Raw genomic sequence first — 23,641 nt, 5'->3', positions numbered from 1 at the left:
TAGACTTCTTGCCATTTGATTCTTGCGAGGTGATTTTGTATTCCCTGACCATTTTTATGAATATGTACTTTAATATTATTTTTTAATAAAAATGACCTATTCATAAAAAAAAAATCCTAATAAAAAATAAATTTATTACTACTTAGAAAAGAAATTAGACTCTTAATCATATATGATTTGGCCCCTTCTTCTAGTTTCCAATTTTATCAATAAAAAAAAATACTTATTGACACTAATTTTAAGTAAATAAAAAATAAATAATCTAAGTAACACTTCAATTTTTTTTAATTATTTTTTTCCAATAATCTAATCAAGCGGACCCCAACTCATTTGGCGTTGAATGTCAAAATGTTGACTTTACATAAAATTAATAATTAAATAATAATAATAACAATAATGTCGACAGTATTAAATTAGATTATAATACAGTTGAACACAAACGTGCAAATTGGAATTCTTCCAGTCACATGCTTTTCTGGAACAAGAAAAGTAAACGGAAGAGCGCATAAAGGTGGGAAGACTGCAAATCAAAGTGTTTTTTGATGGCATAAAACGAAAGTTGTCCCCGAGATTCGAACTCGCGATCTGTGAAGCAATGGGCAGCATGGCGCGACAGGCCGTGAAGAACCTGAAAGACTTGTGCAGACACCAAGCGCGAGGAGTGACATACATGCCAAGGCCTGGAGACGGGACGCCTCGGGCGGTGACTCTGATTCCGGGCGAGGGCATTGGCCCTCTGGTCACGGGCGCTGTGGTGGATGTGATGGAGGCCATGCATGCCCCTGTCTTCTTCGAGACCTACGAGATGACGGGCACCATGGACAGAGTTCCCACTGAGGTGGTCGATTCCATCAAGCGCAATAAGGTGTGCCTCAAGGGCGGCCTCCATACGCCCGTAGGCGGAGGTGTAAGTTCCTTGAATTTGCAGCTTAGGAAGGAGTTGGATCTCTTCGCTTCACTCGTTCACTGTGCAAACCTCCCCGGCCTCCCCACCAGGCACGATGATGTTAATATTGTCGTCATTAGGGAGAATACGGAGGGGGAGTATTCTGGACTCGAGCATGAGGTCGTTCCTGGGGTTGTGGAAAGTCTCAAGGTTGGTTCTTTTTCAGCTTTTGATTTGTTGTCGATTTCAGTGAATTCACGCTTTTTTGCTTTTGGCGTTTAATAATTTTGTCATCCTTTGATATTGGGGTTACTAGTAATTGATCATCTTTGGCTTGGTGTTAGGGGTCAATAGGGTGTATGATCTGTAAATTTGTGTGGTTTTTGGATTTATAGTTTGGGGGGTTTTGCTCAATAATTGGAATATTGATATTGGGGTTACTAGTAATTGATAATCTTTGGCTTGGTGTTAGGGGTCAATAGGGTGTATGATCTGTAAATTTGTTTGGTTTTTGGATTTATAGTTTGGGGGGTTTTGCTCAATAATTGGAATAGTGTTAAAGTTTAATGGATATCCATTTTATCAAATCTATCAAATCTTGGGTTTAAGGATAAAGAGTGATGGAATGTTATTCAGTCAAATAAGAGTATCTATTACATCACATTTATCAGATCTTTGGTTCAGTAACATCGGCTGATGGAGTATTTATTCAATCACATAGGGGGGTAGCCACTTGATCAAATTTATCGGATCTTCGGTGTAGTGATAAGGGCTGATGGGTACCCAATTCGATCTTCAGTTTAGATACAAGCGATGGTGGACCCAATTCGATCTTCAGTTTAGATACAAGGGATGATGGGGTAACCCTCTAGTCAATACATCCAAACCTTAGGTTAATGCCAAGAGCTGATAAATATACATTTGGCAAAATATGTAATTCAGAACAAATTAATAATAATCGATCAAATATTACCTCTTTGCATTTTACACATTTGAAAGTTTGTGTACAAACACACATTCCACCTGCAATGTGTACTTATCATCTGTGCAATTTATTGGTACATTTATTAAAGATTTATGCATCAGATTAAATCAATTCATTAATATACCAAATAAGTACTTCAATTCTTTAAAGATATTAATCACTTCATTTTGGGGTTCCCTGCAATTACTCCATGAATGCGTCAACAAATGTGAGACTGTTCTAAATGGCAAAACAACGCCTTAAGTATCATGGCCTTTATTTCCTGTTCTTATAATATAGGGCTTTTGCATTCAGCAAGAATTAATCTCAATTAGATTTTTTTGTGAGCCAAATAACCTCACAATTAAATCACTGGCCACTTTGACTGAAATTATATATGGATTTCAAGCTATTTTGGGGAAATTTTATTATTAGGGATTAAACATCCGTATTGAGTTCTGTTTTGGTGTGTAAAATGCTTTTTGATGAGATTAAATTCTGGACCCTGATTAGTTTTGCTAAGTGGAAATTATTTTACGATGAGAATGTTTTATGAATTTTTTATGTAATGGACTTCAATTAAATTTTTTTAGCGAATCATATGTTTCGGTAAGATTGATTTTCTGGAGCGCTAAAACAGAAATTCTGAAGGCATAGAATAATCTGATACAACTCAGATTAGTGTTGTTATATCCTATATATGAGATGAGATGATGAAATAGCCTTCAACATCCTTTAACACAACTTTAGGTCCAAATTATGTCTACTTGTTTAGATTTTTTTTCTGATGGGTTTCCAACTGCTGTATAGCTGTGTCTAATATAATTATATGATGTACAAGGTAAAGGGAAGTATGTACCATCCCTACTTCAATTTTGCTAGATCTCTTACAAATTCATTTTTACCATAGTGTTTTTGGATTGTTCCATTCACTTGTTTTGCTGGAAAAGGGAAAAGGACATGTGTTGCATAAGCATTCCCTACTTACATTAAACTATTCCCTGTACAAATTATTTGTTACCAATGTGTTAATGGATGTGTTCATCTACCATTTTACTCTTTAGTTTGTGCGAATTGGCTTTTAGTTTTGCGATTACGACTTCCTTCTCAATGCTAGTAGCTGGATGCAGGTGGGGAAGGCAAGTTAAAATGAGGTGTGGTTTTAAATTTTCCTTCAGTTAGGTTGGACCTCTTGCAAATTATTTGTTCCTGAGTTGTTTTTGTATGGCTTCATTCACCTGATATGCTGTGTAGTTTGTGAGTTGGTTCGTAGTTTTCCAATCATTATGTTCTTGTCGAGGGTGACTTAATGCGGATAGGACCTAGGTGATTATATTCTTATGCTTCAACATGCACGAGTATTCCATTGTCCATGTTTTGGTCTGGGTTAAACTTCAATTACATCGGCCCATGAGTGAAGGCCTATGTCATAATGAACCCACTGCAGTTTTGATGAGCATATACTAGATAATACAGCTTGGGTAGTAGAGCCTTTTGATATATATTGAAAAAGCAGGCAAGAAATACACGTGATGGGCAACCAAAGAATTTTAACTGCCAAAGAAGCTATAAGGAAAACCAGTTTTGAAAATGAATATTGCTGCTTCTTGTTGACTAAAGAAAACTATAGAAAGAAGAGGGTTATTTTAAAGCTCCCTTTCTCTCTCTCTGTGATGAACCCTTGCTGGTTCAACTCTTCAACCTGCTGTAATTTGTAGATCTTCTTTTTTAATTTTGATTATTAAGATGGTCTTTCAGAAATAGACAGAAGTTGCAGAAGGGGGTTTATTTAATTTGCAACACATATTGAAACAATACATGAATCTAATCAACTGAAACAATAAACTGGAGAATTTAGAAGCATACTTGTAGGTCCTTAGCCAATTTATTGAATTAAAAGAATTCAATCAGCAACTTACAAAGCTTTGATTTTTTATTCTGAAACAATTCAGATCTGCTCTTATTTAATACTAAGACACCCAAACAGTGGAAGATGGCGCCAATAAATGAGCAAGCTGTGTGTTTGGGAAAAGAAGCCTTCAAACCACAGAAAAACTAACAACAAACAGTAAATAGGAAACTTACAACAAATTTGCCTTGTAAGAAGCCAAATCTGCCCCAATTTAATTCAAGTTGACTTTTGAATGAAGCCAACCAAGCTGCAACAATTCGATTGATCTTTTACAATCTCAAAGCTACTGAATTGTGAAGAACACATGCTCCCCAAAACAGGTCCAAACCCTAGCCGCCATAGCCAACTGCTTAGAAGAAATGTCAAATGCTCAATATCAATGAATGAGGTTTAATTTCCTCATGGCTGCCTAAATACCCCAAAAGTATGATTTTTGGCAATTAGGTTTTTAAAAATCATAAATTGCTTTTAGGGTTCCCAATTTAACCCTAAAAGCAACGCCCAACTTAGGAGATATTAAATTTTCATTTAAATAAATTTAAGTGATGCACTTTGTGGTTTTATTTTAATATTTCATTAAAACATTAATTGCCTATGGGAATCACTTAAAAATTCATATCTCCCTCATTATTGCTCAGAAACTGAATCTGTCAGAAGCTGGGGCCATAGTTCGCCATGCCAATAAAAATAAGACCATGTCTATTTTTAGCAGTTTTTTCTTTAAAAAATAGGAAATCTTCATATAATGTTAGAAATTGATGAAACGAAGACCAGAAGTGAACTCAACACTAAACTAGAACAAATAGACAGACCACTTCTCAAGATACTGCATCACTGACTGCTCAAACCACTGTCCCTGACTAGGATGGGGACATCACTCTCTCTCTCTCTCTCTTTCTTCTCAACTTTGGTCATGAATAATGTCTTGATCCTTGATTTACAGCCCTTCCATTTTTTTGGATTTGTTCGGAAGTCTCTTATAATTATTGTGGGATTGAATTAATATACTAGAAATACAAGCATCATCTGATTGATAATTCAAATCAAATTTGTTTGAAATACGAAAATGCAACATAAGAATTCTGAAATACTATTGCTATATGGAAGAAGCTCAATTGCCCTTGTGCCCCCAACTAGATCAGGATTGCTTTTTACCTTGCTCACGTTTATCATGCTTATAACACTCTTGAACTGTACAGTGTTTACACTAGTTTGACCTAATATAGAATAGTTTTCGAAATCTCTGTCAGCTTTCATTAAACCCAGTTGAGTGTGCTTGTCAGATTGAAAAAGAGGCATTTGATGTAAACTCGGGATTTTCCCAGTCAAACGGAAACTTTGGGACATGATTTATGTAGATTTAATTTGAAGTACATGGGTTTGATTCTCCTTGTGTTCTAGCCTCCAACAGAGTTAAGAAGTTATATGAAAAGATAAGACCTAGGGTGTGGTCTAAAAAGCTGCTTATATGTGTACTAAGATTCTTACAAACATGGAGGGCGTCTTCAATCTGCTTGTGGTTACCACCAGATTTTGACAATTCGGGCTATTACTGAAAAATGGAAGCACAGTAATTTTCAGAGGTTTATTATTATCCCTTGGAAGCAAGTATGTTGAAAGCCCTTTCTATTGTTTAGAAGTTTAGACTTATGATCCAAGTCTTGATATGTAGAGACATCTGCTACTAGAGGACAGATGTTCTGTTTTAAAATTGTAGCTAAAGGTTTGTCATCTCTGCAAGCAGTAAACTAGACTTTCCAAAGAAAATAACTGGACAACATTCGGTAATAAGCTCCAAAAAGGTCTAAGCAGCAAGGGTGGAGGACTCTGGTTACTCCCTGCAAAATGTGACCGTGGCCATACAATCTAATTTCTATGTTTTATCCTCATGACATCCATGACAATCTTAGGCCTAGATTAATATTTGTATGTGCAATCAGCAAATCAAGGACTTTGTAGCCGCTCAATTTAAATCATCAATATCCCTGGTTACTGAATGATGACAACTAATCAGAAGTGTGGTAAAGAGGATTATACTTTTTGGGATTCCAGAGAATGGAAAGTTCAGATCTTGTAATGCATCTGTTTGTGCCCCATAGTCTTGTTAAGGTGGTCTTTCTAAAGTGTGTAGATCTGGTTGTTTCTTGTAAGAGGACCATATCAATTTGTGCAATACTTATTGCTTGTCCGGGATACCTATATCCCCTTGTGTTTCATGATAGAATAGTCATTATTGGCTGGATTTTGAGGTAATTTTACCACTTCATATATTTCAATTTCTTGTGGGGCAGCACCTTTGTCTGTGTCTTCCGTTCTGTCTAGTCTGGTGAAAGGATTTGCTACAACAATTTGAGAGTTTATTGTATTGAGTTCTTTTGTTGGGTGTTATGAGTCCTTTTTGTCTGGGTTTTGTCGTGGCTTTCTCTTGATGGATCTGAAGCATGTTGGATATCTTGGAGCAGGTATGCTTATTCCAGTTGGCCATGTTCAAGGCAAGCTTGTAATTGAAAAGGGACATTCCCATTGTAGTCCATCCAGATTCCAGACCCAGAATGACCTTATGTGGATTTAGATTTAGACAGATTTGTGCATAGTTTTTGTACTCTTAGGCTTGGTGTCATATTGTAGCACATTATATATTCTCCTATCCCCAATTTAAAAAAGGCTTTCTTCAGCCAGTATTCACTTGGGAGGAGTAATAGAGTAACCCAGAGAAGAATTTTACTTGGGAGATCCTTAGTTGGGTGGTATGTGGATGCCTATGTTTCATGCAGAGCTTCGATTTGTTGAAAAACCACAGGTCCCCTGGAAAATGTTCTCTTTCTGGATTTGGATTGAAGACTCGTGAAATATCCTCTGGTCATTATCAATGTTTCGACTATATCTAAGGGAAAAGCTGAGTTGTGCTGTTGAAGGATTTTCATTTTCAGGTAGCAGCCATTCTGTTGCTTGCCCAGGAAATTTGGGTGGTTGATTGTCCTTTTCACCCGTAATTGCATGAAATCTCTGCGTTCTGCATTGCATTATTTTACTGGTTCTAGAGCTGCAGGTTTTTGAAAGAATGGTGGTGGTTGAAGCACCGGTCTATGGAATACAGCAAAGCATCTTCACGCCCTTGATATGTTAGAAGTTAGAATCATTGGTGCTTGTTGATGAGAGTTCTGGGCAGTGCAAGAGAAATAATGCTGGATTCTATGGCTGATGGGTTGTGCAGCAGCAACATTGGCAGCATGAGTCACTGAGTTGATTTTATAACTCTCAATTATTTATTTTCAGAATTTGTTTTGGTTGTAACCGTTGAAAGTACAGGCATGGCCTTATTAGCAACTACAAACTTAAAGCTTTTACTTTATAAAGTAAGTCGATTATTAGGGTTCAAGTTTGCCATACAGTGCCGGTCACTGCCACCTATGGTTGTCTTTTGGCATATTCATGTATTAGCTTCTAGTATTGGTCATCGTAATGAGGGATGCATAATCCTGGTCACCGTAATAAATTATTAGAATGGAAACTATTTTGTTCCTCCAAATAGGTCTTTTTGTGTGACCTTGATTGAATTCCATGTCTAGAGTAACTACCATATAATCAAATTTTTATTTCTGCAATTTATTATAACTAATTGTTGTTTGTCTCCCGTTCTAACAGATCTGAGACAGTTGATCTTTAGAACGTGCAGATAATCCATACATTAGACACAATCCTGCAGGTGCATTTCTTCGATTTGATTAATAGCTTCCACCTCCTGTTCCTTTTTGTTGACACTAAGTGGAGCTTATTTGAGGCTATTATATCATAATATATAAAATACCGTGTCTGTACCAATTCACAAGCTGTAAACTATTAGAAATCATGGTAATTCAAATTTGAGCTTGAGAGGGTTGGAGGCATGTGAGGTCAGAGTAAGCCCAGTATCTTGTGTTCGTATTCGTCATGCATGTGAGGTCAGAGTAAGCCCAGTATCTTGTGTTCGTATTCGTCATTTTATTTCTAAATTATAATCTTAAAGCTAACATCCCTTTACCCACCAGATCATTTTGTTTATTCCTATGCACCACCTGGATTTTTCTCCACCCCCAGGTGCTATTAGAATATTTAATTATATTTTAGTCACCTATATTTAGTTCCTTGTTTAATGGTCATTTAGCTTTTAAGCTTTATTTAGCGTTTAGCTTTTTCTTTTTAGTTAATTAGCTTTTAGCTCTTTAATCTTTTACTTTAACGTTATGTTTTAATTATAGAACATTGTCTTGTAACCTCTATATATACGTGTGTATATCGTTCAATGTAATCATCCAATTATTGAATCATTCATTCAATTTATTTTTCATGGTATTAGAGCATGGAATTAAAAATTTTGAAAATTTTTGTTATTAAAATTTTTCGAAGTTTTTATTGGAGAGATTTTTTTTAAAACTGTTTTTTTTTTAAAAAGCAGATTTTTTTCTCTTCCTGGGCAGTTTTTTTTTTGCAGGTTGAAAATTTTCCTAGGGTTTTTGCAATTTTCGACCAGGGTTTTGACCCTTCTGTTCAAGTCAAAATTTTATTTTGGTTGCAGATTCTTGATTCTTGGTGGGTTTTTCGAGAGCTTTTCTGGGTTGGTCTCCGATTTTTCTGGGTGCCTCGTTTTCCGTGCCTCGATTTTTGTGCTAGCAAATTTGCCTTGGAATTTAAAAACAATTCACAATTTCTATTGGATGTTGGGATTTTTTTTGTTTTAAGTGTGCAGAAAATTTTAATTTTTGGGTTTCTTCCAAACCTCGAAATTCGTGCCTTGGAATTTGTGCCAGAATTCTCCTATAGGGTTTCAGTTTTTTCAGCAGCTGTTTCTATTCTGATTTTTTTAAAAATCAGATTCTTTTGTCTCTTGATTTCACTTTGTTGACCTCGATCAACCTCGATTTCCGTGATGACATCATTAACCAACATCATGTTGGAACACGGTCAGAAGTTCAACGGCCGCAACTACAACACCTGGAAACAGCGTATGCTTACCATCTTTGAGTATCATTGCCTTGATCAGCTTGTTTTGGGCAAGGAATCTCGTCCTACAACAGCCGGTGATGATCAAGACAAACATGATGTGAAGAATCGAGAGGCTGCCATGCTTATCAAACTCTCTGTCACAGATGATCAACTCCCACAGGTGCCTTCAGGTAAAACAGCAAAAGAGATCTAGGATCTTTTGAAGGATCTTCATGAAATGTCCGACAAGAGCCGAGCTTTCTTTCTGAAGAATATGTTGTTTTCTATCATGATGGATGAGAAGTCATCTATCCAGGCACATCTTACGAAGATCAAGGACATCTGTGATCAGTTAGAAGCTATAGGCTGAACCATGGTGGAAGAGGATATGGACCCTCAATGAGCTCATCATCATGAAGATCACCAATGGTCTTGGCCCACCTCTTAGGCCGGAGAGTAGAAGTACCAACATCTGCTGCAGGATGAAGAGTGCCTGGAATATCTGGAGCAAGCTCCTCTGGATGTGGATCGAGAAGATCTTGAGGAAAGTTAGGGGGTGCAATGTCATGCTTGGGAGACCCCACAACTTCAGAGTCAACTAAATCCCTCCCATCAAGTGGAGCTAAGGGAAGACGAACACCCATACTTACAGCCTTTGGAGGGTGATCCCCAGTGCTCAAATCAGGAGAGGAAGGCTGAAAAGGCCCTCTTTCTTCATCAAATACTACATCTTGACTGAATATGAGGTGATTAGTGTCTATATCAACCAGCCGATATGCCTTGTGGTTGTCACTGTAGCCAGTGAACATCAATTTTTGACTCTTTGGATCCAGTTTGGTGCACGTGGCATCTGGAATCCAAACATAAGCTGTAGAGCCAAAAACTTTCAAATGACTGATTTTGGGCTTCGTGCCAGACCAAGCTTCCTCTGGAGTCATCTTCTTAACGGCCTTTGTGGGAGACCGGTTCAAAAGGTAGACTGCAGTGAAGACCGCTTCTGCCCAAAAGTGTTTTGGAACATTTCTATGCTCCAACATAGACCGAGCCATCTCGATGATTGTATGGTTCCTGCGCTCAACAACACCGTTCTGCTGTGGGGTGTAAGGTGTGGTAAGCTGATGCTTAATGCCATGTGATGCACAAAATTTGGTGAACTCTGTAGAACAAAATTCCCCTTCATTGTCGGACCGAAGAGTGACTATCTGACAGCTAGACTCTTTTTCCACTAAGGCCTTAAACGTTTGAAACATGGTGAACACCTCTGATTTCTGCTTAAGAAAATAAACCCACATGCGTCTGCTGAAATCATCAACAAATAATAGAAAATACCTGCATCCAGTGACTGATGGAGTGTTCATGGGACCACAGATGTTTGCATGAACGAGTTGCAAGACCTTGGATGCTCTCCAAGCGTTTCCATCTGAAAAACGGAGTCCTATGCTGCTTTCCAGCTTGACACGCTCCGCAAACTCCATGATTCTGAGTTCGAATCTCAGGTAATCCTACGACTAGATCCTCTTGAACCAACTGAGAGAGATAGTGGACATTGAGATGCCCATATCGCTGATGCCAAAGAGTGCTGATGGAAGTACTCCTAGCTGCCATGGCGAGCTCCTGAGAACCAGTAGAATCAACAAGTCTATAAAGACCATGATCCTCAATACCAACTGCAACTGTAGTGCGAGTCTCCCTGTCAACAATGCTGCACTTGTGCAACCTGAAGACGACATCCAGCTGTGGTGAATGCTGTATAATCTGACTGACTGACAGTAGATTGAGCTTCATACCAGGTACAAAGTATACATTGAGGAATATTAAATCCCTCCCACCAGATGAAATTTGAACGTTGCCCTTGCCGACAACAGTATACTCTTCACCTCCACCAAAGATCACTGAATCAGTGAAAGGCATGTACTCTGTAAACCAATCCCGACGATGTGTGAAATGTCGAGAGGCTCCAGAGTCAATGTACCAGGCTGATGATTGAACATCATCAGAGGAGGTTTGGGCCATGAACGCATAGAAGGCAGATTCCTTCTGATCAGGATGCGTGGCAGAAGTGGCTTTCTGCTTGGACCCTCCCTGTTTGGATTGCTGGGATGCTATCAATTTCCGGCAATCTTTCACCAAATGGCCATATATATGACAGTAGGAACACTGTAAGCTCTTCTTTTTGGAAGACTGCTGAGGTTGACCTTGACCTTGTCCTTTCTGCTGGAAGGATGGAGCTTTACCCTTGTACTTATGCGAAGCTGAGGCTGTGAAAGCCTGTTCAGTGGATGAACTAGTGCTGCTTCCAAACTACTGCTTCCATCGATCCTGTTGGAGTAGCTTGTTGCAAAGATCCTAGGCTGGTTGGTTTTACAGACTCAGATTGGGTAGGTTGTGTTGATGACAGAAAGTCAACTTCTGGGTATGTTTTCAGCTTGGGTACAGGGGCAATCACATGGACCAGCAAGAAACAATAGGCAATAGCTCTTTCCTCGACCGAAGCAGAGTATCGGGGAACTGTTAAGGCAGCATGTGAGGCAATTTGGCTACATAGGATGCTTGCAAACATGCAAATGTCTCAACCAGGATCTACTCCCTTGTTTTGTGATAATCAAGGGGTTCTAAAATTAGCCAAAAATCCAGTCTTCCATTAGCGGACAAAGCATGTGGAGCTTCATTGTCATTTCATCCGCCAGCATGTTGAAGATGGATCAGTGATATTGCAGTACATTCCTACAGAAGATCAAACTGCAGATATCATCACCAAGTCCTTGAGCCCGACAAAGTTTCTCAAATTTAGAGGGCAGCTTGGTGTGATAGATAGCATGACCATTAAGGGAGAGTATTAGAATATTTAATAATATTTTAGTCACCTATATTTAGTTCCTTGTTTAATGGTATTTAGCTTTTTAGTTAATTAGCTTTTAAGCTTTATTTAGCGTTTAGCTTTTTCTTTTTAGTTAATTAGCTTTTAAGCTTAATTTAGCTTTTAGCTCTTTAATCTTTTACTTTAACGTTATGTTCTAATTATAGAACATCGTCTTGTAACCTCTATATATACGTGTGTATATCGTTCAATGTAGTCATCCGATTATTGAATCATTCATTCAATTTATTTTTCAGGTGCTGCCCCTGCTTTCCCATTCATAGCTTCTTTCTATTTTCCTATTCAAATGTCATTTCTAGGATTTTGTGGGTACTTCCAGGCATCCCCCTTTTTGTGTTCTAGTGCTTCACTATTAACCCTAAAGGGGACTTGGTGGAACATCGGTTTATTTTGTAGCATATGGATATAGAAGCAGGAAGCTAAATAATTTAAATTTTTTCTTCCTTCAAGAGAATGCTTGCTTTGCAGTTCATGATATGTGCTTGCCCATGTTGTTAAGAAAGATTTGGTTTGTTCTCTAAATATTTTTAGCTTAGATACTTTAATGCATTTATTTTCAGGGACCTTCAGTATTATGTTTTCTATTATTGACTAAGTGATATTGCTAGGTAATAACAAAGTTCTGCTCAGAACGGATTGCCAAGTATGCATTTGAGTATGCATATCTCAACAATAGGAAAACAGTGACAGCTGTGCACAAGGCCAATATCATGAAACTTGCAGATGGGCTTTTTTTGGAATCCTGCCGTGAAATTGCAAAGAAATACAAAGGGATAAAGTATAATGAGATCATTGTTGATAACTGCTGCATGCAACTTGTTTCCAAACCTGAACAGTTTGATGTGATGGTAAGTCTTGATACCTGTTGTTTTGACATTGGCTCCAGTTATGTAATACTTGAAAATCCTTTGTAGAAAAATCTTTTATTTTTGACATTTTATTTGCTCATTGTCTTTAATTCTCAATACAGCACAAAGAGAACCTTGCTTAGAAATTACTACTATAATATATTACTTTATGGGAAGAGAAACCTGCAGCTTTTGAAAGCTGAGAGCTTTCCTCTTCAGAGAAGTTTCTTAACATTCTTTTCTCTCATACATTAGTGGAGACTTTTCCTAGATGTGGTTGTGCCTAACATTCAGCGAGAATGGGTTGAATTTCATTCTATATTGTGATTCTTTTCTTTTTATTTGATTTTCAAGAGTCGAAAGTAAAACTCAAGCTGCATATGTTACAAGATTGAGTTTTTGTAGATTTAAGTAGTATTCTAAATTCTGATCTACATTACAAATAATTTACCATATCAGATTATGTTAAAGAAGAGCTCATTGGCATAATTGCACAGGGTTAAAATATTTAAAGTCTTTTTTAAGTAGCTCAGTCATTTCCTCTTTGATCATCTCATCCTAGAAGCTAGAATGAGATCCTTACCCACCTAACCCATACCCAATCTATAGTTCTTATTTTAAGCCATTATATTGTCTGGCTATATTAGTGGATGCATTCATGGTCCTGAATGTCAAATATTTTTGAGAAATTCATGGATTATTCTGTGTTGGATCTAATGTACCTTGCATAGTGCAAAGTTATATCTGGTAGGCCTGTTGATGCATCACAATGTGTGTAGCCAGATCTGGTCCATAACTGAAATAGCAGTTATGCAGAGTTGTCGTACCAGAGACCTGTCCTGCAATTTAGACTAACAATGAAGGTGAATTTCATTGTGCAGTATGGGATCTGCAGATAGCAATAATCTGCGAGGAAGGCTTAAGGCAGTATAATAGGGCGTTCTTCAATCATTCAACAAGATACTTAAACAACCTGATTCTTAAAGCACTGTTATATGGAGATGTGACATTTTTAATGATGATGCCATTTTATATGGAATGTGGATGAATGTCACATCACATACATTGGCCAATATAGGTGATGCTATGCCAAATAATGACATTAATATGTGCTAACAGATGCTGTAATGCACACCCTACGACGCCAATCTGATCCAAATCTTGGAGTGATGTGTTGAGATATGTTTTTTTATTTTCACTGTTTTTGATTTTTTGGGTTTTGAACTTTTGAGGGTTTTCTGTTTTTTTTTTTTTGAGTTTTTTGCAATGGCTGTGACTGATAACTAATTGCAATGAAGAATTGAAAGAAAACTAGAAATTACAATAAACAAGAAACAAATGCAAACTTGAAACCCTTGAACTTTTAATTTCGATTAACCAGAATTACATAACCCAATTGATTTATGGTCCATACCAGGCAAGTATGAAACTGCTGTAGGTATAGTATGGCCTGATATTGGGGTTTGTACAGCCCAGATTAATGTAATGTTTGCCCAGCAAATCCGAGTTCTTCAGAAACCTTTCTCCAACGCCCAGATCTGCATTGTGTTGGTGCTTCTGAGGCTCTTCCATGACATGATCTGCTAAAGTTCACCACCGAATGCTCAGAACAGGTCTTGTACGGCTGCTGGGATGATGTAGCAAGTACGAATGGGCTGAGAACAGTCAGCAAAGGCTGCTGCAGGCTCAACTAACTTCTGATCTGGAATTTTGTCTCCTTTCCAGCACCTTAATGGACTAAACTTCCAAATCGACCTCTGGGAATGATGAACTTGCTGTTAAGAATGATGAAAATCCCTGCGATGGTTGTGAATCCGTCTTGCTGATGTTTTCATTTATTGTGTCTCAACTCTTCTTAGTTCGTCTATACTGTTTGACGATATTAAATTCTGCATATGATTCTATGGGTTCTTTCAAGCTGCAAGTGTAACCATTCCTTTGATAGCTTATAGGTCTTTTTGAGCCCTATCCTTAATTTGCCTTGAGTCATTTGAGTCATGATCCTTAAGTGGCTCAAATAGTTTTGTTGTTTGCTTTCTTTAGTTCGTTTGCTTTTGGTTTGCCTTGGTTTGGCTTGCTTTTGTGTGCTTTAGCTTAGCCAGCTTTGGGTTGTTTTGCTTTTGAGTTAGTTTGTCGGTTTGCTTAGTTTAGGTCTCCTAAGTGGGAACCTTCATTTGTGAGAAAGTCGTTTGCGTTATTTTTTCTCACACTAGCAAAATTTTGGATCTTACGTTTGGTCTATTTCTTAGATATCTATTCATGAAATGCTTTGAATTCGAGGTTATTCCTCTCCGACTTCATCATTTGTTTAGGACTTGTACTTTACTTCGAAGAGAATCACTTTCTATGTCTTGATACCGACATCATTTGATTACTATATCTTTACACGCTAATAAACTCCGAGTTATTATGGTTTTCAAGCAAAGCCATGATTAGTGAAAATTCCAAAGTCTAGCTTCAGCGCCATTGTAATCATCAAACCCAAGTGAGCTTCATTGCTTACGAGCCAAAGGAATTGATGGAATAAAAGAAAAGAAAGCAATATCAAAAGAGAGAAAAGATGAGATGAAAAGAGAAAATCAAAAGAAAGAGAAAATGAAGAAAACATAAATATCAAAATTGGCTAATGGGAACATACAAATAACTCCATCGAGGCTATGGATGCTCGGCTGTCAATGGAGCAATATTCGTGAGATTACAACGATAACCTCGTTGAGGCTATAGACGTCTGACTGGCAGTGAGTCTCTATCCAGGATACTTATGAAGTTTAGACAAACTATGTAGCTAATCACGATGGAACTTGGAAGTCATAATGTTCTGGTTGAGAGGAATGAACTCAATTGCACACACATGGGCATTCAAAGACTAAGTGTCTTGATCTGGTTTGAGATTCTCCTTCCTTGTTGAGTATGTTTCCTAATCTCTTGATAAGTTGGGTTGAATTTTCCGAAGGTTTTAAGTATCAATTGAGTCTTTATCTTTGAAATGTTCAAGAACATTTATTCGAGGTGGCGCTAGATGTTGTGAGGTATTCACACATCGCCCCATTGAAAATGGGAACCCCTGATTTTTGCTTTCTAGGTTGTCTTAGAGTCTTTGCTATTAATCTTTGCATTGAAGGGATAGAGTTTCTCAAATAGCTAGAGGGTCATCAAGTCAGGTTGGTCTCCTCAGGGTGGAGTGAAGACAGTCAGTTGTGAGCATGAAAGTAGATCTAGAACTCCTTGGATTATGCCTAGGTTTCTTGTGTTATCTAATCATATTTCTAGTTGTAAGAGCAAGCCTTGTGTTTGAATGGTGTCCTCCTTGAATTTCATTTAGGCCTCGTACCATGCTGGAGCAAACTTGCCTTAGACCCTGTCCTTTACCTCAAGATTGGATCGAATTTTTCCTTGAGCCTTCTTGAAGGTTAAAAGTTAACATGTTTTATGTGAGAAGACTTAAAGATTTGGGGTATGATCCAATAGAGTAAAGGAAAGTGAGGAATTTAGTTAGAAAATTTTGTTTGAGATCATGCACCTCTCTAAGGACTCAAGGTGAATTTTTGCATCTAGCTCCCATACCTTGCTAAGGTCCTAGAGCGAATTTCGAAGTCATGTCCTTGCTAAGGTTCTAGAGTGAATTTCCAAGTCATGTCCTTGCTAAGGTCCTAGAGCGAATTTCCAAATCATGTCCTTGCTAAGGTCCTAGAGCGAATTTCCAAGTCATGTCCTTGCTAAGGTCCTAGAGCGAATTTCCAAGTCATGTCCTTGGTAAGGTCCTAGAGCGAATTTCCAAGTCATGTCCTTGCTAAGGTCCTAGAGCGAATTTCCAAATCATGTCCTTGCTAAGGTCCTAGAGCGAATTTCCAAGTCATGTCCTTGCTAAGGTCCTAGAGCGAATTTCCAAGTCATGTCCTTGGTAAGGTCCTAGAGCGAATTTCCAAGTCATGTCCTTGGTAAGGTCCTAGAGCGAATTTTGAGTCATGTCCTTGCTAAGGTCCTAGAGAGAATTTTGAATCATGTCCTTGCTAAGCTCCTAAAGCGAATTTCCAAGTCATTTCCTTGCTAAGGTCCTAGAGCGAATTTCCAAGTCATGTCCTTGTTGAGGACGTGGAGCAAACTTTTTCATGAAGGCATGTACCTTGCTAAGGACATGGAGCGAACTTTTTTATGAAGGCATGTACCTTGTCCAAGTTTGAGAGCGAATTTTTGAAATCATGTACATTGCCCCTGTTTTGAGCGAATTCCTCAAATTCAAGCATTTTGGCAAGAGGTGAAGTCGGCCAGCATGGGAAAGGTGATTTGTTATTTTAAATCAAGTCGGCCTTTTGGGAAGAGACACCTCTTTTACCCTAAAACGCCTATAAAGGAAGGGTCAAAACATTCATTTTAGTCACCAATTCAAACTTATTCTTCTCGCCAAATGTGAATTTGAGAGCAGACTTAGAAAATTTCTTCAGCAAGGCAGCGGATTTTTTCCATATGTGAGCGAATTTCATTAAAACATAAGTGAATTGCTCCAGCACAAAAGAGAAATTGGACATTGAAGGTGCAGACCTGATGATCAAGGAAGATAAATTCGAGCATTAAAGATACAGATCTGATGTTTTAGGAAGGCGAATTCATTATATAGAAAGAGGAATCGAATGTACCCAGCTGGGAGACATATCAACTAGTGGACTTCATCATTAGACAGCCTAGATTTGCCCTAAGACATTAAGTTTACCTTCTAGACGGTGAATTCAGGAGCAAAATGGGAGTGTGTAAAGGTTATATATCATGTGAGATTGATGCCCATTTGTTTGTTTTGCAGGAGGCAAGGAAAGAGATCAAAAGGATCAAGTTGGAGGAAGGTTGGAGTAAGGATCTTAAGGAGAAAATTTCAACACCAAGGACAAGATACAAGGAGGACCTCTTCAAGAAGCTTCGTCTACATCAAGAACACCTCAAGTGCAAGAAGAAAACTCAAAGTGCTACTAGGTTGAAAAAATTCAAATATTCAGCAACTGCAAGCAGTAGAGCGGGATATCTTCAAGGTTCTCATTCTATCATATATGGAGAGATCATATGATGGCAAAGGAGAGATCATACAATCATCATAAGGCAGGATATATAAGCAAGGATAGAAGGAATGACTTGATCATGATAAGTACTTCCTATCACCACTATGCAGGATCCAAGAGGAGACTTCATCAACAAACACAACAACATCAAGGAAGGGAAGATCTCAAGATCTTTGAAGGCTCTCACTACATCATGATGGTATGAGGAGATCAAAAGTTACAAAGAAGAGATCATCCAACTACCTCAAGGCACTAGAGCATAAAGGAAGGATAACCTACATGATGGAGGAATATTTTACAATCTTGAATTCCCCTCGGGAATCCAAGAATCGAAGTTAGTATAATGAAGAACTACATTCAACCATTCATTAAATGTATCTAGAACAAGGGAGGAACAATCAAAGTCATCACAAGACATACATTGAGCAGGGTTGAAGAATCAAATAGTTTCAGAAGAGTTAATCAAAGTTTGCTTCTCATCATCATCATCACATTGAGCAACTGAATAATGTTGAGTACCAAGAGATATCTCTCAACATCCCTTCATGATGGTGAGTCAAATCAAGTTTATAAGTGCAAGATTGAGGTGGCATCCCGGTCACTACTCCACCAATCAGAGAGGTCCACATCGACGCGTCTTGATTCAATGAACCAAGCTCACCCATGGAATTCGTTTTTTCCATACCACTAGCCTCTTGCTGATTGTAAGTGTGCCTTGCGTGGTCAATTGGAATGATATGAGCTTAACTTCAAATCGGTCTACACTCATTGCTTATCCATTAACTTGAATGGCGATCAATGTTTGATGGTATTGATTCGAATATCTTTGAAATCTCCTTAGAAGATTGCACTAAGCTTGTGTCAAATTGTTCAAGTTGATGGTGAGACCTCGCTCGGTAGGATTCCATCTAATCATTCATCCATCTTCTCACATTCTAGGCTTTAGAATAGACTCCCTTACCCCTTCATCTTTTGCCATTTTTTCAAACTCGAGTTAGTTTAGGATCAAAAACATCACCAGATTGTAACATCAGATGTTCCAAGTTCCAGCAAATCAAGCATTCAGGTATTCAAACGTAAGTCCCCTTGTGATTCCAGCATAATCACATCAACCAATGAGCTTATCCACATGTACTGACCCTACATTCATGAACCTTGGAGTCTTCTTGAATGATCCTCAAGCTAATTTTCAGCATCCAAGAGATTTTGTTCAAGAGAGGATAAGATACTTGAGGTATTTTATTCTGTGTTCGCATGTGCATAAAAAGCACATCAACAAAATTGGCGCTAGAAGGAGGGCCTGATCATTGTCAAGTCATATTTAGAGGAATTATCCAGAGCTTTTTCACCCTCCTCTCGCGCTCAACAAAATTAGGAGGGCATGACAGCGAATGCAAACTCTTGAATAGGCGAACCCATGGAAGATAGGTGGAGAGTCATCCTCAACGCCTAACATAATTGAAGCACGAGGAAGAGATGATTGTGTATGCATGAGTGAACTGACACATGGAAGATTTGACTGACTTGTGATACTCTTGGCGCTGCTGTAGGTTAGCTTTGTATCCATTCGAAACACTTGTAACCAACCTGTGGAACACTTATAGGTAAGCTTGCAGCCTCAGACAACACCTGCATCATGATCCCTTTGAACGGATTCAATTTATGTGACCCCCGTTATGAAAAAGTCAATGTTTCCTAGTCGGTGATGACCTTGGGATGCAAATATCACCCCACCACAAATCACATTGGAGTCGTGTTCGATCTCCATTTGGGATAGATTTACAGAATCAAGAGGGCAAATAAAATGTTGCGAGGGCAAAGGAAAATAATAGGAAATCCGAATGCAGGAGTAGAAGCCACGAATGCAGGAGTAGAAGCCATGTTTGTGTGGGTTGTATACAACTGTCTCTCTGTTTTTGTTTGAGTCCTTTGTTCTATAATGATTAATATATTGTCGAGTCTCCTATTTTCCATTTCATTCTAAAGATGTGGGCTAGTTCGTCCTCCGGAAGAGGGGCATGGATAATCATAATGTTGCCACACTTTTAATGGTTGGAGTATTCATAAGGGTTTTGCAACAATGATGCTTGGCATATGCAAACTCAAAAGCCATTTTTTATCATTTTAAATGTACTGAGGTATTATTAGTGATAATATTTTATGATTACACATTTATGATATGGTGTGTATATATATTTAAAATGTATATATATTATTATATATAGCTGCACCCCCACCATCCCCAACATCTTGAATCTATTTTGCTGTGCTTGGAAACCCATTTCTGCATTCTTCATCTCAGGAACTCGGAAAAACACTGGTTGGCAATGAAAGCATCCAAGTCAGGTTGCTCAGGCTCTACATTGTAACACATTGTTACCCCTTGCTTACAGTTGGGTTCCTTGTGTTATAGGAAGCACGGGGGTTGGAAAATAATTTTGATTAACGTCCAACCCCACTGACATGCTTGGCACTTTTTTTATTCCAAGATTCCTTTATGGCAGTTTATTATACTAGTGACTTAGTATATGTTCACAATAACATCATATCTCTTTAATGATTCATCCGTATGTTACAACTTGTAATACCTAGACAACACCAATAAATAAAATAGAAATTACAAATGCACATTAGGTTCTAATAAGCAATCTACACCTAAAACGTTGGTTTATGGTCACTCGTCACTGGATTGTAATATGGGCACATTAGTATAGTACCCATTCTCTTCCATGGATGTGCCTAGTAACCAGCCATTATATTTTTCAAGTCTGTTGGTGATGGCACGTTCTGCAGGATTTGGAACATTTCTGTACACAATTTCTAATCTATATCTATTCTTAATTTTCCATATTCCTATTTGCCTGTACTCTAATTCTTTTACCGATGGCTTGTTCTTCTCAGCAATTCCCAATTTCTCGTGCTGCTGTTTCAACCAGCATCCTCTTCTCACCATATTCTTCTTTCACATTAAACTAATAATACTTGTGGCTTCTTGGAACTAAAGCTTTTTTACTCCATTTTGCTTGGAGTCATTTTCTGGTTAACATCTGAAATTACAGTCATGGCTATTAACTAATATTTTGGCCTTTTTGATTAGATTTATTCAATTTCTATTAACTGGGGAAGGAAACATAAATAAATGAGTAATCTGGATGACTGACTCCATCATTATTGAAGTTCCTCTGCTGCCAGCGAATAAAATCTTTCTGACAGACTTATAAATCCCCCAAAATTAAAACTCAACTAGGATAAACTATAAGTTGTTTTAGAGTAGCCGTTTCAGTTTAAGTTCTGGTTTTGAATTGATTGATTTGTAACATTTCTCAGAAATAAACGCTGCTGACAGAAAGAAACAACTTATGCCAGTAACCAGAAAAAACAAAGCGTCAAGATCAGATTATTCATCAATTGCCATTGGTAAGAAGCATATGATGAAAACATATAGTAGCTCTTGCATTCTCAAACTGCCAGTAATCTGAAATCTTTCTCAACAAGGTTAAGTTGTTCTGGAGATCAAGTTAACATTGTATTGTAATCTGATGACTCTATGCCTGTGTTGTGATAAGTGACTTCTATTACTGCAATCCTGAACCTCTGTCAACATCCTCACAAACACCATAACATGGGTACTTTGTATTTGTTGAGAATGTAAGCTCAATTTCTGATATTTCAGCTTTCAGTGTAATGCTCTGTAAGAAGCTTGCTTTGTGTTGCTTCAATTGTACTCGACTGATGCAATGAATGAAATCTTGTTGCTAGTCCTTGGCAATTTGATACGTGTCTAATGTTCAACATATTTGAATCTGCAGGTTACGCCAAATTTATATGGTAACTTAGTCGCAAACACTGCAGCTGGTATTGCAGGGGGCACTGGTGTTATGCCAGGGGGTAATATACTGATTGATTTGCTTCCAATTCCTGTTTTATAGATTGAAATTACAAAATTCAAGGATTAGAAATAGGTAAAAATGTGCATTTCAGATCTATAATTTGTAGGCTCCTACCCTTGATGATTCTAGAGATTGCACATTAACACAGGTTAGCAATACATTAGATAAATTTTCTCTGAATAAATGAGTATTCTATTTTCTTTTGCCGCTTGTGTGAAAATCTTTAGTGCATGAATATCTGACTTAATTGAATCATTTTATCTCATCCACTTTTTCTTAGAGTGATGTAAAATTTGCAAATTAATATGAGAATTAACATTAATGTGAATATTATTGCAGGCAATGTTGGTGCAGATTATGCTATTTTTGAGCAAGGAGCTTCAGCTGGCAATGTAGGGAATGAGAGATTGGTGGAGCAGAAAAAGGCTAACCCTGTAGCACTGTTATTATCTTCTGCAATGATGTTGCGGCATTTACAGTTTCCTGCTTTTGCAGATCGGTTGGAGCAAGCCGTTATGAGTGTCATCAGAGAAGGCAAATATCGCACAAAGGATCTTGGTGGGAACAGTACCACTCAAGAGATTGTGGATGCGGTTATTTCAAACCTTGGATAAAAAATTGAATTTCAGACAGAAAATATTATTTTAAACATAGCCTTGTGAATAATATTCACAGGTTGTGACTTATTCATGTCTATGTCCCAGGGGACCTACAGTTATGTAGTCCCTTTATTCTTTGAAGATCCAATATTTGCACAATTTTCAGATATAAAACTGTCATTCTTGCTTTTTCTAACATTAATAACCAAGGGAATTTTTGGATTACCAAATTCCTTGGGGCGGCACTAGGGTTTTACATGGAGGTATGTTGTATTTGCACTCTTCATAGTTTTGATTCTGAGGAAGGTTGTATTTTGTTGCACATTTACTGTAAGGAATCTCAATCTTACTTCATTGAACAAGAGAGCACTAAAGGAGAGCAAATTCACAACTGATATTTGGAGATAAAGACAGGAAGACAATATAAATATTGTTTTCTATAGGTAGAGAGAAGTTTCAAAATTAAGGCAAATTTACTCCACTTGTTATTGCAGCTAACTAAACATAGCCATAAGAGCAAGCAAACATTGTAGTTAAACTTGGGATTTTTTATTCTAATACATTTTTCTATTGAAATATAATACATGCTCACCAGTGTTGCTTCTTTGTTAGGCCGAGAAGGTTATCAAGTTAAATACACATTCTCAATTTTCTTGACCTGGTGTGGCATGGGAAAGAGCATGATACTCAAATATAATACAAACAAAGCAAGATTTGCTCTCAAATAATTCAGTACTGGATTAGTTTGTTAGATATGATAAAAATTGTACAATGAATTAACTTTCTGTGGCTATTGGTGTTGTTTAAGAGTGAAAAATGTCTTCAATACAAACGCAAAGGTGAACCCAAGCTAAGGGTTACTTGAATAACTAAATTAAGTAATTAATACTTTTGTTGGCAAGGTCGAAAATGCTGAAATGCTATGTATTTTTTAACTTGACAAAAAGCTTACCTGCTGTTAGAACATACAGTATCATCTTTCCTCCAACCATATGTGGTTGTTGTAAGACATGACCGTTCCTTCTCAGGTTTGGACTTTTCTAGAGGTTGAATTAAACATCCAACAGTGGTAATGGAAAAATAAGTCTTCACTGGTGCTGACATTAGTTTCTATCATGTTTCTTTATCTTGAATCTAAGATCAAGATTACTGGTTTTATGTTTTATTCTGACCATCTATGATTGCAGCTATTCGGCTCTTGAAATCTGAGATCAAGATTAATGGTTTTATGTTTTATTCTGACCATCTATGATTGCAGCTATTCAGCCCTTGGCTCCTTCAGTGTACGAGATCCTACAAATTGCTGCTGTTCTGCTGAGCTCCATTTTGTTACCCTAGTCACACATTTAATTGCTTATTTCATTTGCTATTATCTTCATGATCTTCTTGTTGTACTTTAGACCTCCCATCGATTTTCTTCTGGCATACTGAAACAGCAAAAGGAGACAATTCATTATGTAATCATTCTTGACATCATCGGCAATGGTTGGAATGGCTACGCCCTCTAAAAAGGTTTGCTGAGGCTGCTGTGAATTTCTTTCACCATTAAGTACTTCTAAAATGCTATTTTATTTTCAGATTATGGTCACTTCTATGCTTATATGTTTATGGCAACTTAAAACCCTTGCTATGACCACGTTGATTGTTGGCAAGTTGG

At 37.7% G+C, this 23,641-nt stretch overlaps 1 protein-coding gene across 2 annotated transcripts; it reads left to right on the top strand.

Moving 5' to 3' along the window:
* Positions 1–440: 440 nt before the first annotated feature.
* Positions 441–22,590, top strand: LOC131072160 (isocitrate dehydrogenase [NAD] regulatory subunit 1, mitochondrial). Of its 2 annotated transcripts, none has more exons than XM_058008238.1 (4): positions 441–1,096; positions 12,223–12,450; positions 21,305–21,383; positions 21,725–22,590. In XM_058008238.1, the coding sequence occupies exons 1-4, from the start codon at positions 596–598 to the stop codon at positions 21,997–21,999; spliced, it is 1,083 nt and encodes a 360-aa protein (XP_057864221.1). In that variant the 5' UTR covers positions 441–595; the 3' UTR covers positions 22,000–22,590. The 2 variants fall into 2 exon arrangements, with proteins under 2 accessions (XP_057864221.1, XP_057864220.1); XM_058008237.1 differs by having other exon boundaries at positions 12,211–12,450.
* Positions 22,591–23,641: the final 1,051 nt, after the last annotated feature.

The sequence above is a fragment of the Cryptomeria japonica genome, chromosome 6 (assembly GCF_030272615.1).
Source record: "Cryptomeria japonica chromosome 6, Sugi_1.0, whole genome shotgun sequence".
In the NCBI taxonomy this organism is placed as follows: domain Eukaryota; kingdom Viridiplantae; phylum Streptophyta; class Pinopsida; order Cupressales; family Cupressaceae; genus Cryptomeria; species Cryptomeria japonica.
This window is presented reverse-complemented; position numbering and strand designations above follow the sequence as displayed.

Coding starts and splice junctions, on each gene's coding strand:
- LOC131072160 (XM_058008237.1), top strand. CDS start 596: ATGGGCAGCATGGCGCGACAGGCCGTGAAGAACCTGAAAGACTTGTGC. Junction 12,451..21,304: donor CTGAACAGTTTGATGTGATG/GTAAGTCTTGAT, acceptor TTGAATCTGCAG/GTTACGCCAAATTTATATGG. Junction 21,384..21,724: donor CACTGGTGTTATGCCAGGGG/GTAATATACTGA, acceptor ATATTATTGCAG/GCAATGTTGGTGCAGATTAT.